This window comes from Thunnus albacares, chromosome 14 (genome assembly GCF_914725855.1).
Source record: "Thunnus albacares chromosome 14, fThuAlb1.1, whole genome shotgun sequence".
In the NCBI taxonomy this organism is placed as follows: domain Eukaryota; kingdom Metazoa; phylum Chordata; class Actinopteri; order Scombriformes; family Scombridae; genus Thunnus; species Thunnus albacares.
In genome coordinates, this window is record NC_058119.1 from 24,761,569 (window position 1) to 24,781,005 (window position 19,437).

At 39.8% G+C, this 19,437-nt stretch overlaps 1 protein-coding gene across 1 annotated transcript in view; it reads right to left on the reverse strand.

The window, feature by feature from the left end:
• cdh5 (cadherin 5) overlaps nucleotides 1–19,437 on the reverse strand; it is a 35,860-nt gene that overhangs the window by 7,647 nt on the left and 8,776 nt on the right. The window contains exons 2-14 of the mRNA XM_044371991.1: nucleotides 17,802–18,041; nucleotides 17,204–17,483; nucleotides 16,486–16,608; nucleotides 16,136–16,303; nucleotides 15,797–15,978; nucleotides 13,473–13,577; nucleotides 12,784–12,926; nucleotides 12,557–12,690; nucleotides 11,217–11,326; nucleotides 10,667–10,769; nucleotides 5,509–5,639; nucleotides 5,187–5,301; nucleotides 268–400 (exon numbers count right to left, since the gene is read on the reverse strand). Of these exons, the coding sequence (XP_044227926.1) occupies nucleotides 268–400; nucleotides 5,187–5,301; nucleotides 5,509–5,639; nucleotides 10,667–10,769; nucleotides 11,217–11,326; nucleotides 12,557–12,690; nucleotides 12,784–12,926; nucleotides 13,473–13,577; nucleotides 15,797–15,978; nucleotides 16,136–16,303; nucleotides 16,486–16,608; nucleotides 17,204–17,483; nucleotides 17,802–18,041 (1,967 nt within the window). The remainder of the gene's footprint in view (nucleotides 1–267; nucleotides 401–5,186; nucleotides 5,302–5,508; nucleotides 5,640–10,666; nucleotides 10,770–11,216; nucleotides 11,327–12,556; nucleotides 12,691–12,783; nucleotides 12,927–13,472; nucleotides 13,578–15,796; nucleotides 15,979–16,135; nucleotides 16,304–16,485; nucleotides 16,609–17,203; nucleotides 17,484–17,801; nucleotides 18,042–19,437) is intronic.

A 19,437-nucleotide genomic window follows, 5' to 3' on the forward strand; every position in this document is an offset into this window, starting at 1 on the left:
CACTGGACCAGGAATATCCTCCAAACAAGTAGTGATGTCACAAACTATGCTCATAGGCCCGCCCCTTAAACTCAGTTTTTCGATGAGCTCAGAAAAACTTAAAAAAAAAATCAGTAGATAAATGTGAAAACAGCCTTCTAACTCTTAACATTCATCAAGCTCAAACATCCAACTGAAGTAACAAATAGCAAAACACATTTTTGAGTGGAAGGGGACTTTAGTATTCTGTATAAAGGTTCATAGAAGTGTATCTTTTCATCTACATACCCGTTAGTGTCCATCTCTCCTCCTCCCTCCTCGTCATATGTGACCAGCTGCTCGTGGATCTCCCCGCTGTTCTTCATACTGGCCAGAGAATCCTTCTGGTAGCGTTTCCTCATCACAAACAGGATCACTATGACTGAAAGGAACAGCAGAGTGATGTTTTTTTTTAATATATTCATTCTGTTAAATTCTTTCTGTGTGTGAATCTTCTGTGTCAGCACATTTCTCAGCATCTATAACACAAGTTACATGCAGCCAATCAAAAGTACACTGCTGCAGATGAAAATTCCCCAAACGTGCAGTTCTATCAGTGTGAGGTCTAGCCTTGCAAGATTAAAGCTGTCAAAAGTAAACCACTACCTGAGGAAGAAGGGGGTAAAGAAAATAAATTCATGTATTCAGGCAATATATAAAAGATGTAAAGTGTAAAAACCCCTCTGTGGCATGACTCATCTCTTAAGAAATTAGTAAGCATTGATTCACAGTCGAACACAGACGGATTGTCCTGCTCGACCGACGGTTCTATGAATTTAAAATCGCGAGAGAAAATGAGGCCAGGAAAACCAAAACAGAATAAGAATTGGGGCAAGAAACAAATGAGGAAAGTAGAGCACTAACAAGGGAATGAGCCTGGAAAACAGAGCAAAAATGAGAGGAGAAAATGAGGAGCGGATGGTTGAAGGTGTCTGCAACATTCGCTTCGAGCGTAAAAAAAACCCTCAAATGAATCCACTCAGCAAGAGACAAACAGACAGACTCTGCAAAGAGAGAGAAAGAGAGAGAGAAGAGTATAAGAAACAGGAAGAAAGACTGAGTAAATACAGGGGGGAGGTGGAAATGAAGATGAGAAAACAAGGTGATGGTAGATGAGAAAGAAAGGAAAGGGAAAGAAAGTTGGAGCTGGCGGAGGTTGAAGAAATAAACAATTGAGAAAGAGAGAAGAGGAAACAGAGGGAAGGAAGAGAGTAAAAACAAAGAATGGAAGGATAAGTGTCTTAAAAGATAAATTAATGAGATATCAAGACTGCGCTCTCAAGAAGAAGAAAAACAGCATCAGTTGTTTTTTTTCAAGTGACGAAGATGGATGGTTCACTTCCTGTTTCCTTCTTACAGTCAATGCTGGTTTCAAATCAAAACCATGATCTTTCCATCAGCCTAACCAAGATGTTAGTGGTGCCAGATCAGAAAATAATTTTAGTTTTGGAACAGCTATTTGTAAAACACTTGCAAACTCCTCTTCACTATAGTGTAAATGCATGTTCTTCTTTTAACAATGTGTGCATACTGTATATCTTTTGCTACATGTATGTTTCTATTCTTTGTTTACCTGCATGGGCCTCATGAAAGACTTATTTCCATCACCTTGCAACGGATTATTAACTTGTTCTGATTATTTATTGTTTTGGAAGGAAACTTTTTTGTTGTTTGATTTTGAGGACTAGTTGAATATGTCGCATGAAGGTGGGAACAAACTTTAAGATTATTGAAATCAACAAAGACTCAACATCCCACACTACACCAACAATCACAAGTGAGATTTTTTTGTCTTTATATTCAGAAAGAGAATGTTTTGAACAACTGAGTATATAGAGAAAAAACACACTGGATGACAGCCAGTAGTGTTAAGTCGCCAGTAACCCACAAAATCTCATGAGAACACGAATTATCAAATGTTCCTGTACCAAAAACAGAATTGGAAATTCATCAAAAACAGTTTGCCTTGCTGATTTCTGATCCAATTTGCACAGAAATGTGGTTGTAGAAATGTGGGCAACGAGGACTGTAAACTGTAAATGTGACAAACTGTCTTGATTCAAGTCATAAAGCATGTTTAAAATCATTTTAATGAGTATAACAGGAAGCAACTCCATGATATTTTTTCACAGTTTTCATCACCAGTGGTCCCACACTAGAACTGGTCTGATCCATCGTAATGCACAAGTCATAACTATAATTGTCCCAGCTATCGTAATGTGACCTACAGGAGATTTGACACTAAGAAAGGTATAAAACATAGACTTTAACAGGTAATATGAAGACAACAAACCTGGTTCAAACAAGCATTTTTGCTAAGTTGCTAAACTTGTTGTCCAAGTTGATGAAAAAGTGGGGTAAACGAAACAAAGTAAAGTTTTTCTTTTTCTTGCTTACGCCCTGTATTTAAGCTAAAGAGAGGAGGAATGAGGACAAGGAAGCAGGAGAAAGGAAGAGAAAGAATCAAAGGAAAGAAGAAACAAATAAGGGGAGCAGCCAACGACAGAAGGAAGGAAGAAATGAGAGAAGTCGAGGGTGAGGAAACGAAGAGAGAAGACACAAGAGGAGAGAAGGAGGAGAGGAAGGATAAATTTGACATTAGATTAGGCCCCGAGCCGCGGTCCCGATATGAACCTCTTTCTCTCTCAGTGGACGGGCAGCATTAGCCATGCCTTTTAGTCGGGGGCGAGCGGGACTAATTTAAGTTTGCATGGGAAACCAACAGATTAATCTTTTACAACACATGCTCTGCAGTTTAATAAGCTCGGGAGATATCAGACTTAGAAGGACGAGAAAAGGGAAAAAAAAAAAAAAAGAAGAAGCCCTTTCTTTGTGGAAAAACGACTGAGAAAATTTTCTTTTCGTGTGTCAAACCCGACTTCTTGTGAGAAAATGCGTCTGTGAATGGGGAGCGCAGTAAATTGCTTTGGGCTCTGGCAGATAATGACAAGTGCATTAAATAGTTAATCTGGCCTGCGTTGGGGGGTGTTTGATAAAGAGAAAGAGAGACAGAAAGAGGAAGAGAGGGAGACAGAAAGAGAGAGAGACAGAGAGACCCAGAGGGAAAGAGAAAGAGGAAGAGAGAGATGAAGAAAAAAAAAAAAACGGAGGGGAAAAGGCGCGATAGTGAAGGAGTGTATTAATAGTTAATAGGTTGAGTGTTTGGTGGTGTTTGATAAGCAGACGGCACCTAAAGAGCTGATAAACTCTCCTCATTACCACTCCTATTCTTCTGCTGCTTTTCCCACAATTCTCCTCTTCGGCGTCTCTCTTCTTTAACCTCTTTCTGTCTCGCTCTGTCACTCAGTCGGTCTCATTTCACCTCGTCTAAGTCGTCTGTCTGCCTGTTTCACCCCTCTCCACCTCCCGTATCTAACTCTAGATATAAGTTTTTTTTTCAATCTGTCACTCCGCCTCCGTCCCTCTTTATCTTTAAGTTCCTCTCTCTTCCTCGGCACTTCTCATCCCAGATCCCTCTTGTTTGGCCAACTATCTCTGGCGTGACTTGCATCCAACATGACAAGTGTCTTTTTTTTTTCCCCCAGAAAAAAAAAAAAAAAAGGAGCAGGGGGCGAAGGTATCAAAGAGAATATTGAGCTCACAACTGCAGGCATTATTTCCACATCCGCCGCTGCATTATTCATAAAACCAACAACACCGGGAGGGGAAAAGTTCCCTGCAAAAACACAAACCTTATTTATCGCAAAGCAAGGGCAAGTGAGTCTGTGCACATGCCCCAGTCCCTCAGTGTTGGCATTTTGCATCTTTCATTGATGCCATCTTCATGAATTCCTCTCAAACCAACAACTACATGGATTTAAGAAGGTATTTTATACTTGTCTGTTAACTGGCAATAAACCAATCAAGGCTGAAACTAAAAGTCACTCATGAATGTCTGTTTAAGCTGCTTTCTATCCCTGATTCAAACTGTGGCCATTATACAAAGGCTTATCTGCACATCCAGTGTCTGATAAACCCTGAGTCATATAATAAGTGATACTCTGTATTTTCCAGAATAGTGATTCATAACTCAGGATTTCCTTCTTCCAAATATGAAACATGACATTAAATGAACATGGCACACAAACAGGAAATATTGTTTTTAAAACACTTTTAAAGGGCCACAGATTTCAAGTGTGTTGCACCTGAAACCACACCCATCAGTGATGTCACTGTGTACTGACACACCCTGGAGTACACTTCTACATCACTGCAGCAAGGTGAGAGGTTAAACCACTGGAGGTCAGCAAATAACTGATTTTCAGCTGCTGTTGCTTTTTACGTTGAATTTTCATCAGATCAATCAGTGAACATACTGTTGCAACAGAATGCTGATAGATGATTCAGCGAAACCTTGGAAAATGGTTCAATGGGGAAGTTTTTAAACATTTGCTGCAGATCTGTGAGATATAAATGCACTGCCACAACTGTATTGTTTAGATTTGGTCACATTTAGACAATCAAACATTTAAATAACACACTCATCCAACACCTTACACAGCATGACTTTTTGCTGTGCCATATGAACATTACACTATTTCACGCATCAGCATGGTTTTAGATGTAAACTGTATTCTGCAGAATTATCATATGAACTGAGACCGAGCTGGATGTATTACTGTTCGTTGCTTTGACCTGAAGAGTTAAAAGTCTTGCTTAACAGTGTTCCAACTTTACTTGGTAGCATGAATGCAGGTTGGAGGCTGCAGGAGGCTGGTAATGACGTGTTTCATCCTTCCACTTCTGATAATGAACAAGCGCAGGATAAGTGCAAGGAGACTTGGTTTATATTAGTATGCAAAAAAATGCAGAAGCCAATTGCTCTATCAGTTTGACATGCAGTAAATCCAAGTATCCTTGAGGTGCTCTTGAAGATGAAAAAAATGGTCACCGACAAAAAAAAAAAAAGGAGTCCTTCAGGCATGCTTATGTCGAGCAAGGAGAAAAGACATTAAAAGCCTTTATTTGGTCCTGTTAAAAATGCAGAACGGTTTCAAACTCTCAATGTTATCTTCACTCTGATGGAAAACCCTGCTCACATTGTTTGGTTGACAGGTGCGCTCTGAGAAATGCTGTGCAGAAAAAAAACTGCAGCAATTTGTTTTTCCACTGAAGATGGAGACTTTGACAGAACAAAAGAAAGACAGAAAGATGGTACTTGAACCTACCCAGTATGGTCAGTATGCAGAGCAGAATGGCTATCAGGGCGTGAACACTGACTCCCATCCTCTGAGCAACAGCTTTGCAATGTGTAGGAATTCGCCTGGCATCACAACGACACGCCTACAACAGGAGGAACAAGCAATCACTTAATTAATAAATTAGTTAAATAAAATGACTAATCAAGCAGTGATTGCTACAAATACTGATGACTGTCTTTTGTGTAAAAGGAAACAGTCGATTTAGACTAAATAAATGTTGCTATTCATATGTGCAATTAAAATTTGAAGCAGTTTAATGCATCACAGACACACAAAAACACACACAGACCTTGATTGCTAGTTTGGTGACGCTGGTCTTGACGGGTTGTCCTCCGTCACTGATGCTTACATCCACGCTGTAATCCCTGGGGTCATCCAGGCTGAATGGCCCCTGTTTCACTAAGATGTCTGCTGAGTTGTCTTAACAAGGAAACACATAAACACCCACAGTTAGTGCACAAAATATTACAGCCACCTTTGCAACACAAATGTACCTTTCCTCTCTGCAAAATCCATGTCGAATTCGTCTGACTCATCCCCTCTTCTCACTGAAGCGAATCTAATGTTCACCTGCTCAGTTTATAGAGTCTTTAGAGTCTATTTATACAAACGTCTGTTCCGGAGATAAAACAAGATATGAGAGCCAGAAGAGTCCTTACATAAAAGCAGACAGGTAATTTGTCATTATTTGTCAGTTTAGTGCATTTACCATTTGGGTAATTTAGGATTATAGATAATGGCAGCACCTTAAAACCCTGCAGTCATGGGACCAAAAGTTTTATAAATGGTTAAATGATTATTTCCTTTCATGAGCAGATTCTGTGAGTATAAACGTCTGTACAAATACAATATAGCCCCCAGTCATTTGAATCTAATCTGGTTAATTGGTGGCCGGACTAAAGTTCAAGACCACCAAAAGGGAACAGAACAACACAACAAAAACGAACATAAACGTGTTGAGCTGAACGGAGCAATGTCTCCTCAGCAGACCCGTCCAACAATACAGTCATTAGTCAAATCCCCACCAGGCAGAAGTTTCCTGCTGTGTTGGTGGGGAGAGCCTTTTTCCACAATATCCCACCACTGGAGGAATTTCAGTGCACACAATTGCAGGAAAGACCCTTGTGTACACTCAAACCTCGACACACTGTATACCTCTGTTAAACTCTCACACAAAGAAACATATAGTTCTGGTTTAAGGGCACATTTAGATAAAAAACAAAGCAACAAGTCCTCCAAATTAATCAATCACATGGGTCATTTGACCATGCACTCCACAATGAACCACAGGAGTGTTTTCTAATCTATTATTCTATTGCCGCAGATGGGTCTACATTGGATTTACTTGAAAGCCCCATTGGATCTCATGCCATAGGTACCTTGTGCGTCAGTATTTGACGACCTGGGATGAGAACATGTTGAATCATCCTATCAATAAATCATTAAAATTACTTTTCTTCCAAAGAAATAACTCAAACTGTTCACAATGTGTTCTGTGGATTATAGAAACTGAGACACTGTTTCTGTTTAAAACTGCAATAACAGATTTTTTGGCCACTTAGGGGCAGCGGAAACTGCAAACTTATTAGCAAACAGCTCCTTATTTCAACCAGCAGTTACTGGGAGTCGTGTTTTTGTCCACCTGGTGAATGTAAGTCCAATATTCACTCTCTATTAGCGCAATTTTTGGCTCTACCGACTCCTGAGGGAAACATCCGGCTCTTTAGCTGCTAAATGCTCCGCTATGTTCACCAGCTTGTTGCTAACTGTGCCTGTTTGCCGGTTGGTGCTGAGCAGGTGGTGCACAGTGGGTTTTCGAAGGTTTTTCTTGGTAAACAGCTGTCTGAGAGCGGTGAGACCGAACCAAAACAGTAAAGTTGCAGCCGGACGACAAAACAATGAGCTGAAACTCGTTATCAAGCTCCACAAAACTGAAGGGAGATGCAGAGTTGGGTGATACATTGTTATAAAAAAATATCGATTATAGCCTCTTTCATGTTTTTGTTTTTTGCTGTTGCTATTTTTTGTTTGTTCTCAATTAAATTCACCTCAATCGTGTTGAGGTGGAGGCAGAAATCTCACAGACGGATTTTAAGATACTAGAGCAATTAAAGCCAAAACCATCTGATGGCAAGACGCTGCTAGAGGTGTGAAGTGAGAAAAGATTTTTTTTTTCTACCTTAGGTAAACTGACTCTTTCATGAAAGTTGCTCCCTATGTAATTATGTTTATACAACCACCTCGCTCAGATCAGGTTTCCACTGTATTGTCTTAGACATAGTCAGTCAAAGTGTGTGTGGGAGGACACGGGTGCAGATGAAGCCTAACTGAATAACTGACTAACTGAATAAAAGATGAAAACAGTTTCTGTCCTCCCTTCATCTCATCCCTGCTCTCTGTCTTGTCTCCTGCTCCTTTTTTTGTTTGAATTTATGTCTTTCCTGTCTCTTTAGATTGTCACACTGTCCTCTCTATATTTCTTTTGTTCTCTCTTTTTCTGCATCTCATTAGTCTTTTTTTTTTTTTCCTCACTCTTTGTCTTCCTCTCTCTTCCTCTCGCTGTTGTCTCAGTGTGTCTGTCTGATATTAATGCAGTGAGCTTCGTGTAGTCGCCTGGTCTGAACACAGAGTCCTGTCACTTCACTGTGCAGCTACACTGACTGTTGGAGTGTGTGTGTGTGTGTGTGTGTGTGTGTGTGTGTGTGTGTGTGTGTGTGTGTGTGTGTCTTCCTGGATCCCGTAATGAAACTGTGGTTGTTTTTTTGCAAGTTTTAAAGAGCTTGTAGCCGATAAATATTTTAAAAGTCTTCACTTTGCAGCTCTTGTTGCATGTGCGTGCCGTGTTTTGAGTTTGTGTGTTAAGTGGTGTGAGGTGCTGTCAGATTATTTTTGGGGGCCACAGTCTTGAGCCACAGGGGAGAACAGAGGTTCACACTGACAACCAGCACTTATAGAAAAACCATCCACCTCTCCTCCTCTCCTTCCTCTTTTCATTTTTCCCCTATCGTCCTCTCCTCCCTTTTCCTCCCCTTTACTTTTCAAAGTCTCATTCGAACATTTGATTTTTCTTCTTTTATCATGTCCTCGTCTCATCTCCACTTCGCTCTATCATTACCGTCATTTCTCCTCCCCTCTCTTCACTCTTCTCATTATAGTTACTGCTCTACTTTGCTTTTTTCTTTCTTTTCCTCCTCTCTTTCCTCCCCTCTTCTCATCCTCTATCCTCCTCCATTGACTGCTTTCCTTTCGGTTTTTGATTTTCTTGTCATCTTTCTCTTTGTTTCTCTCACCTTTTTCCTCCTCTCTACTATATTTTTTCCCATTTCTTCTCTCCTATCAATTTCTTCATACCTTTTCTTTTTTTTTACTGACTCTTTTTATTCTCTTGTTTATCCCTCTTCACTATTCCCTCCTTCGCCTCCCCACCTCATTTTAACACAGTCTTATTTTAATATCACCCGTCTCCCTTAATCCTGATCTCTTCCTCCTGGCTCCTTTCATCTTTTCTTGCAACTCTGCCTCATCTGTCTTTCCATTTGCTCCCCTCCATCTTCCTCTTCCTTTTTCTCCATCGGTTCAACATGTCAACCCCTCCAGGCATGAGCAGAGAGGAAATGGATGAGGCAAGTTCATGCGTTTTTTTTCCCCCCTGTTTATCTTTCTTTGAGCATGTTTCAAGTTTCACTTAAATTAAATAGTAACACTTCACCTAAATCTTTCATCTGAATACCTTACGCTTTCATCTATTCACACTTTTAATATTTGACTAGAACAGTTGGTAACACTTTTCCTCTGGCTTTCATGTATTATGAGGGTATGTGATGATCAAAAATTATGAAAACTGTTTTACTTGTGCCGTTTTGTGTCCTAAGTTGAATAACCCAAATAGGCTTTAGAAACCTGACGTAACAGAGCGCCAACCTTTGCCTAAATATCAACGTCTGGATCAAAGAAAATGTCTCTGTTGAGTTTAATACCATCCTCTACAGTGTTTGTCACAGTCTGTTTATTTGAGCAGACATTTTTTTAATTGTTCATTTATATTTTTACACCCAAATACACCAGATCTGCTGAATGTAGGTGCTGCTTTGAATTTAGAATAATCTTTTGGAAACAGAAAGCTTGCCACTATATAACGGAGCTAGCACCAGACGGCTACTGAGGCAAAGAATAAATACTTAAGTGTGTTTATTCAAATATATAGTATAAACTAAATTAGGAGGTGTAAAAGCAGATTTCACAAAGCACTTTGAATTGCATTTGACTTAAAGGTGCTATATAAATAAAGTTTGATTGAATAATTTGGTCCAAACTGATATTTCTCAGCAACTATTAGATGGATTGCCATGAATTTTGCCACAGATATCCATGGTGCCCAGGGGATGAAGTCTGATGACATCCCTGACCTCTTGTCTAGCACCAACAAAAAGCCAACATTTTCAACTATTGAGTGAAATATCTCAACACATAACAGATGGATTGGCATCCATCATAAGGTCAAAATTTTAACGTGTCCAATACTTAAGTTTATGACCAAATACCTACAAAATTTGTAACATTCCCATCAGCTACAGCTATACTTTCTGTACGTCTAGTGCTAATTAGCAAATGCTACCATGCTAACAGGCTCAACTGTTGGTCAATGTTGATGGTGAACACAGTAAACATTGTACAGTACCTTCTAAACATCAGCATGCTAGCATACTGATGCTAGCATTTAGTAACCTCACAGAGCCGCTGGCCAGACTATTAGTCCCGTTTGCATGCATAAACAAATATACAGTGTCCATATGGAATAGATTAAATTTATTCCATAATTTAGTGAAATTTAGTGAAACATTACACTATATGCCAAAGTCTGTTTCATGTTTGATCAATGAAGCTTTGTGACCTCTGCTGACTGAAGTTTAGTGTTCTGACAGGTATGTATTCCCACATACCTGTCAGAACACTAAACACATAATCAAAACCTAAATCACTGTGTGTGTGTCCTCATTCATATCCCAAATTGTCCTCTTGGAGCAGTTTTCCATCACACTTTTCCTCATCATTTTGTTTGTAAGTAGCACCACAGCAGCACTGCGTGTAGTAATGACATGTTCATCCTACAGTCTCGGATGGGATGAGATTATAATACATACAGAGTCATCTGTAAATCCACTGAGCCACTTGCTCTCATTATTTTCAATATTTGCTGTTGTGCATTCCAGACAACACTTATGGTCCCAGACAGATTCTCTAAATCCTCTGTCTGGCTCGGAGAACCAAAGCATGCTTTGAGAAGTTAAAATAATTTGAACTTTCAGCAACAAAGCACTGCGCTTTAAATGGAGTTTCAGTCGTTGCATAGCAACAAGTTCTGAGGCCAGTGCTTCCTTCAAGCACCATTTAGAGCAACAAGCAAGAAAAGAAGAGTAAATATATACTCAGAGCACACAAAGACTTACTGCCATTGTCCTTGATGGAGAAGTTGGAGCTCGGATTGGCCAGGCTGAAACTGAAGGAAGCTGGCTGGTCGTCTTTATCTGTAGCTCTCAAAGTCCCAATCACCTGCAGATTTAAGACAAACAAACAATAAAACTGACATATATTCATCCTGCGTACAAACTTACTTCATATCCACTGAAGTCCTAAATGTATGTAGTAAATCTATTCTTAACATCCTACTATTGCCATCCTACAAAGTCACAATTGTATACAGTATACGGTAAACAAAGTCCATTTAACATTTTTGTAGTCATTTTACATAATTTCAATTCATAATTTACCTAATTTACATTGTATTCTACATCTCATTACCCAACTGCCATCCTGGTCTCTAGTTGTGACAAAGACATGAGTGCTGGAGTGCTATTATTATATTACTAATCTACTGAGTTTCAGATGATGCAGGTCAGGCTGATAAAGAGTCTTTAGAGATGCAATAAATAAAATATATAAAAAAAACATCCAAATCAACTGATAACCTATAGAAAATACTGTAACTACGTCTCTTACCGTTCCAGCATTGTCGCTCTCACATAAAAAGATCTCATCCACAGACAGTTCAGGCTTGTTGTCATTGATGTCCTGAACTATAATGTTAACTTTGACAAATGACTCCAAACCTAAAGGAGAAGAGACAACAGCACATGATTATTTTCAGTCTATTGTAATGGTGGATGTTTGTTGCGGGGCTTAAAATTTTACAATTATAATGGTAGCACTGGCTCATCACATCTTATCTATCTCACAGTGTGCTGACAATGGAAACAGTCAACATTGCAGTTTGATGTAGCAAATATAATGAGAAATGTTTGCACAAGGCTTCTAAAAAGAAGTGAACATCATGTCTCAGGGAGTTGCCTGCAGGGATTTGACCTGTAACTCTGTAATTTCATCTTATTGAACTTAATATGAAGGCAAGACAAATCATCCTTTTTAAACACAAACACAAGTGTGCCAACAGGAGAGCAAATTACACTTGAAATCTTACATTTATTTGAATTTTTCTTATGCTGGTCACTCCATTTTCTCAATTTCTTTTTGCTCAAAACATTGTCAGTTTATCTTTTTTATAAAGCCTCCTAATTCTTAAGTTTCTATGTTTTTTTGCAGCATTTGTGATGACTTAATATGTTATCTTCACTTCTGTCTTGATCTTGATCTGACAGTGATTATCCATGAAGCCGATCAGCTGTGTCTTAATGGAACTGATTAAGGTCAATTGACAAAGGATTTCTATTTGTGAGCTGTGTTTTTTTTGTCACAAGCAGCTTTTACATTTATTTTACATCAGTGATGTTTTTTTTTTGACATTTCCTCTTTTGATAAACATGTGGGTCTCTTTAATGTCTCTTGTACTGAGATTTCGAAACTATCTTTAGTACAGTACATGTACTCTATATCGAAGACCTTGTCAAGCTCAAGGGACCATTGTGTTCCTTAAACATCGTGACAAACCACTAAAATAGATCTTTGAATTTCATTCATTGCTGGTCTAAAAATATAGAGTTTGGTTTCGAAGCTGCAAGTGAACAAAGAGACACTCTAATGTGATTTTCCTGCTTACTCTCTCCTTCCTGTGTGGGTCGACCAGGTGTTGCGGCAATGTGTTAAATCTATAAAAAATACCCCGTTAATGTGTTGCACTCCTTCTCCTCACTAAATCCAGAAGAGCTGATCAGTGAACAACAAGAGAACACACTGTCTTTTTTGGCCTTTCTAACTCTCTCTCCCTGTATGCACATTATCGTCGTCAAGGAACACACATGGTTTTCATTTTTTTATGTGAGGATCTATTGTTTTTAAAGGAAGCAGAATTAATAATGCAGTCTATGTGTGTGCGCGTGACGTACCGCTTGGCTCCTCCTGTGCCTTAACTTGAAACATGTGTGTGGCCTCCAGCTCTCTGTCTAGCGTCCTCAGGGTTGACAGCTGACCTGTGAGCGGGTTGATAGTGATCGGACAGTCCTTGTCTGAGATGGAATACCTAAACCAAGAGAGCAGCAGATCATTGTAACAGCAGTTTTGACAGATTAATAACAGTATTTGCTGTTTTTAAGAAGCGTGCACGGCATCATACCGTATGCTCTTGTTGGCTTTGTCAGGATCTCTGGCTGTGATTGTCCCTATGTTGTTCACAAGACTTTCTTCCACCACAGTGAAAGTGTAGATGGGCTGGGAGAACACCGGCGGCTCGTCTACGTCCAACACCTTGATGATTACCTGTAAATTTAAATGAATTCACTTGTTATTTTGTCAATATTTAAGATTTAAATGAGCTACATTTGTTGTACTGAACTTCTTCCTCCTTTTTTTTTTTCTACAGTGTCATGCTTTAGGCTCATCCTGTTACACAATATAATAACTGAGAGCTGCCTACTGAAGGTCATCTGGTAAGTGATGACTGAGCAGTTGGGAGTTGGGACTCTGCGGGTCTGCTCAAGAATACACAGTATTTAAGGAGAGTAAATGAGATTCATCTGCACTCCAGTTTCCAAAGGTTTTCAGTGTAGTTTGCTTGTGTAAGATGCCAATTTGGACCTTACTGAGTAATCTTAGCGGGTAAAGATTATGAGTAACACTGTTTCCTGACCATTGAAGGAGACTATCTGATAATCAGTTGAACTCAACAATGATTTTGATTGCGCCTGTGGTACAGTACATCCTCTTCTTTCCCATTTCATTAAAAAAAAAAAAAAAAAAAGAAAAGCAGTGTGATAATGTCTGGAGGAAGGCTTCAAGACTACAGAAGTACTATCTGATATTTACCTGGGCTGTGGTGACAGCGCTGGCCGCGTTGTCAGCAGGAAATTGCAGGTTTTCTCTCACTTTGACGGTGAAGGTGTAGCTGTCCCTTGTCTCATAGTCCAGAGCCTGAGGATCCAGGAAGAGATGTATGAATGTCCACAAAAAGTCAAAATTTCAGAAATGGTTTCTGCACACCGTAAGGCTTAGTAACTCTTTATCTTCAAAATTTGTACAAACATGAATTTTTTTCAGTTTCAGTTTTCTTTTCTGACCACAAAGAGTTAAAATCAGTGCTGGTTAGATCAGGATTTGATTTAATATTGAGCATAGGTTACCTTTTCATTCCTCTCAACCGTTTACATGCTCAGATAATTTTGTCGCCGTGGTGATTTTTGACAGAGAGACTACAAACATTCATCAAAAGGACTGAGAACCACAAAGACTGAACATTGTTTCATTAATTACACAAAACAAATCAGTGTGTTCAGTTGTAAGTTACAATATTTCAACCTGGATTTTTCCGATATTTGTTTTTTTTTTCAAAGGGTCTGAAACCCGACTGCACAACTAACCTGAACGTCTCATTTCTACCTCTCATTAACATGCACCTCATATTCATGCTGTCCGGGTCTGATGAAGCCGGGGATATATTTATACCCGTTATTAAAATGCGTCTTCAGTACACACTGACATCCAAAGTTTCTCTGCCCTTTCACTAAAATACTGCACACTCACTCAGCATAACTTTCCCTCATTAATATAATGTTTCTGACCCGACTATGTCATTGATTAACATCTTATGCTGCTTGTTCCCCATCAATGAGTTTAATGTGTTCCACAATTGGATAAATCCTCAAAAGTCTACATTTTTTCACATATCTTGCTCCTGTTTTTAGACCTGGGACGTTACTGCATTTGCACTTTATTTTTTATGTGTTCAAATTGCTTCTCTTATCTTCAGTGAATCCTCGGTACATTTACACCTGCGTCTGTTCACTGAGCGCAGCTGTCGATGTCAGGTGTAAAAAGGCTCTAAATGTCGCAACTCAGCCGAAACAACCTGGTTAAGCTCATACTCTGAGTCTAAGAAACACGGTAAAATGCTCTGTCTTTCCTCCACGTTTAAAACATGTTAGCATGGAAAAACTGCACATAATTCCCTTCACTTTTTCATCATCTGACATAGTGTTACGTTTACACTTTCATGTCAACAAATATATGGTAGTAAGCAGTGCTTACTGTCACATTTCTACCTGGATTATCATTTCCCCCCCTGTATTAGAAGCAGCCTACTGTTCACTAAAATGTTTTTTTTTTTTTTTTTTTTTTTTCTGGTGGACTGTTTTATCTGTGGATGGGACACCACAGGTAAAGAGGAATATTCTGTTAACTGGATTATTCATGGTAACAGGGATACTCAGTCGCAGGGTATCAAAGGCATGTGTAAACAGCTTAACAAGAATAAGACCTTAACCACAGTGTGACCGATAGCCGGCTTACTCTGTACATGTAAACAGAGCCGTTGAGAAAGATGAGAGGGGCTACAGAGCTGAGGGGCGAGTTGAGCAGACAGAAGATTGTGGTGTGATTCGATTCCAGGCCAGCGTGGGTACAAGCTATTACAGGGCTCATTTCATTTGAATACATTTTCAGCTCTCTGATGTCCTAAATACTTTATCAGAAGAGCACAATTCAGTGGAGTAAACCTGCTAGAATTTCTGCAAGCATAAATATCTCTCCTAACCAGAAGGAAGCCAGGACTTTTGGATTTGAAATTCCATGTTATACGTTATTGTCATCCTGCAAAAAAAATCTCACATTTGACATTGCAATTTTTCATTATCTGATGTAATCCACAGCCATGAAGTGCCACCATGTGCAACTAAGACATTAAAGCCAAATAATGCTTCTGAAAATGTCAATATATGAGCCTTCTTGAAGTCCTGAAAATCCTGTCGGAGTACTGCGGCCCGGATCTTTAGGCTTTTTACTCTTTGGATGTTTGTAATGCTGGTGATGCTGGATTTTAAGCTTACTCTATTTTTGTGCTTGTCTCAAACCGGTCTGAATAAGAGCATCACTTAAATACATAAAATGTGACATGAACATCAAACCATAGCTTATTGTGACCATCAGTTATTGGGCCTGAAACATTAAACACTACCAAAAGCAACATTCAAAATGTTGGATTTACAAGCTCCGCATCACAAATTCACTTATGTGTGCCAAATAAAAAACAAACGAATCAATGTTCCTGCATAAAAAATAACAAGAGGAACCAAAAAAAGGAATACCTTCATAAATAGGAATAACTTCAAAAAATGTTTGTCTGTTCAGCCTCTTACCTGTTTGAGCATGAGGTTGCCGTCCTTGTTGCGGGTGAGATCAATGTTAAACATTTTTTTATGTTCATCAGGAATAGTGAAGATGGGTTCTTTGTTTTGATCCTCATCTCTATCCTCCAACTCCAGAATGCCGATCTTCTCATTCAACTTGTGGTTCTCTGGAACCTGCATTTCATACGTCCCTGTGGACAAAAAAACAAACATCACATGTATCGTGAATATTTAATAGATCAAGTTATCATTGCAATTTGTCCAAAATGTACATATATTTATACAGTTTCTTCTGAAAATATGTGTTAGTCATTACTAAAGTTTTGCATATTACTCTCTGTTCCTTACCTCGGGTGAAAGAAGCTATGTTGTCGTTGGTGTCTGTGATGTTGATGGTGACAGAGGTGGTGGCTGTGCTGCCAGAAGCCATTCCTCTCATGTCCTGAGCCTGAACCACCAACACATACTGACTCTTGGTTTCCCGATCCAGAGTGCTTATCTTGCAGGTGATCATACCTACAGACAGACGGTGAGAGGGACAGACAGACAGAGAAGGGAAGGTGTTATCTTTGAGGTCAGCTCTGACTCACATTCAAGTAAAAATAGGCTGTACATCTACAGCTCTCCTAAATTAAGGGAGAAAATGGTAACATGCTGCAGGGTAACAGTCTCGTTGGACGTCGGTGCGGCCAGTTTACCTGTAACGGTGTGGATTTGGAACGCAGAAACGTCTCCGTTTGGGATCAAGGTGTACCTGAGCTCTCCGTTAGCAGTGGTGGGGTCATCAGCATCGGTTGCTCTTACCTTGACTACTTGAGCTCCTAGATGAAGAAGATAAGTGTAAAAAAATAATTAACATCATCAGTAAGACATCAGTGTTTTCACAGAAATGTCCAAGAGGTCGATTCTGAATACAACAAAACTGTTCTTGCATTAAGTAACACGGCTGTTTAACTGATTGATGCATTATGATTATGTGTAAGATGTGTGCTATTTAAGTGACCAATGTGCCTTTTTTCACAGAAGGATGTGCTAATGATTGTGACAGGTGCTGACAGTATGATTCATATTTTCACAGACTTTTCACAGTCCAATTTATTTTTAATCTAAATAATTACTGGATAGAAAATGTCAAATATGTCCTTGCAGTAATAGAAATATTGTCCTGCAAAAATTTTCTTAATTTATGGTCTTTGCACAAGTTTTTCTTTCTTTTTTTCCTTGTCTCCTCATTGAGCTTGGGCTGGGTTGGGAACCATTGATGTCGTGGGCCTGTAAAGCCCATATAGGGATAAACAAATAAACTTGATTTGACTCTCATCTTCGTATTCAGTCACATATTGAAAAACAAAACCTGTGAGCAATGTTTCAAATAGCTATTTTTCAAATAATTATTTCAAAAATAACCCTACTTACCTATCGGGGACCTCTCCATAATGGATCCATTGTATGTTCTGGGGAAAACGGGGGTGTTGTCATTGATATCTGTCACCTGGACGACAAAGTCTCCAGAGTCCTCGATCACCTTGTTGTTCCCATCGTACATCCGGGCAGTCAAATGGTATGCACTCTTCTCTTCTCTGTTCAGAGTTCTGTTGACAAACAGGTCTCCTTTGTCATCCACTGTGAAGATGGTGTTTGCTCCTTCGCCTTTTATTTCAAACCTCTTCACCTCCACTCTCTGACTTGACTTCAGCTGTAAATGAAAACAAAAGGGTCTTATAGTGAGGAGTGAGGAATCAACAACCTTCCAGCGAATAAATAAGCTCTGGGAAAATTGAGTATTCTGGCAGAATTGCTTAGATATTCATCAAAGGGCTGGTTAGCAACAAGTTAATGCCCCAGATTCTTGGCGTGGTGCAGCATCAAACTGAATGGAAATGACAGAAATACACATTTCCCTTCCCTTCAGACAGCCATGGCAAAGAGAGTTAAATCCAGAAACCTAAGCCTTGTGGGATTGTTTTAGTTGGGTGCTTCGGACAGAGAGTCCTAACTGCTTTTGTTAACTTACCTGTCCTATCTTGTAGGGGATGGTTACAGGTTTCTCCTCTTCCACATAGAGAGAGTTCCAGATCCACTCTCTCTTCTGCCTGAACAGGACGGGATGGGACTCCTTCCTCACAATCTCAGCGGGTCCTCGCCTCTCGTCATCCACCGCAGGGAGGCCTGAGTCTTCAGAGATGCCGAGAGAGTCGGACAAGGCCATGATGGCCATAAGCCCTGTAGTCCACATCTGAAGCCAAGCCATCATCTAGGATGGGAGAGGGAGGGGGGGTGGAGACAAGAGAGGGGGGTGGGTAGGGTGGGTGGATGAATGAATAAGGGTGAAAAGAAGGAAGACAGGAATAAGATGTGAGAAGGCAGAGACGAATATGAAGGGAGAGGAAATGAGAGAGGAGAGAGGGAGCAGAAAAGAAGAGAGAGGAGATCACATTAAAACCACTTATCAGCTGTGGACAGACCCCTTCACTGTGCCAGGGTGAGAGACTCAGAGTGAAGGCCAAGGACTCGCTGTCCCCTTACAGTTCACCACTGAGCTCGAGGTCTAGCTATCATTTAGGACCAGGGCTCTTAAACCTTTTCAGCCTGGGACCCAAATGAAACATTTAACCTCTTATCATGGGACCCGGGCTGAAAGCATATCACTACTGTGGTCATATGGGGATCTATTAAACATAGGCCTGTGACCCATTTTAGGTCCTGACCCACTGGTGTAGCATGAGAGAGAGCGAGAGTGAGAGAAATATAAAAAGGGAGAGACAGCCAGCCAGACAGAGACAGAGAGAAGAGTTGACATTAAAACCACTTAGGATGTCTGTCTTTATCAGCCATTAGAAATGCCATTTACCATGAAGGGACCATTTGACATTTTGAATTTTTGATTTGTATTTCTTTTTTTTCCTCTTTAATACAACACATCAAATTGTGGGTACAAACCAGTAAGAGCTTTGCGACCGATACCAGTTGTTGATTCAAACAGCATTATAAGAGTTTTGTACAATAACGTTGAGTTAAAGTCGTGTCCTGACAGACGTTAGTGATAGGAAATGCATCCTCATGTGTTTCATGTGAGACAGCTGCGTTTGCACAACAAGGGTCCGAGCACATCGCAGGGCTCTGGCGAAATGAACAAACGCAGTCGTCTGGCAAAAAAGTTAAACATGGCTCAACGTTTGCCGTGACATAATGCAATGTCTTCTGGCAACAGATAGCACTGCACTGGCCAAAACAAATAAGTGCGAGCACACATTCCTGGTCGATTCTATTGTTTACCTTGAGATCATCGAGATGGAGGATGAAACTATTTGTAATAAACGGGTTGTGAAATCCTGTCTTAGAATATTAAAAACGGAGTTTCTGCATTAGATAAGCTTTCAAACTCATGGATTTATTACTCAAAGAGTATTCTGTCTTCTCACTTTTTCCTATAGCAACAAGTACACACCAACACAGACCCTTTGTCATTTTTAAGGCAGTGCTGTTTATTTATTATCTGAATGCTTGTGCAGAGAAATAGAGAGACAAACCAGATGAGCATAAGTATTAGACAATTTGAAATTTTGTGCTGACGACGACACTCCTGGAAAAGTCAGGGGGATTACCAACATCTGTAAGATTTATCCCCTGGGGACCAGGAAATGGCTGTA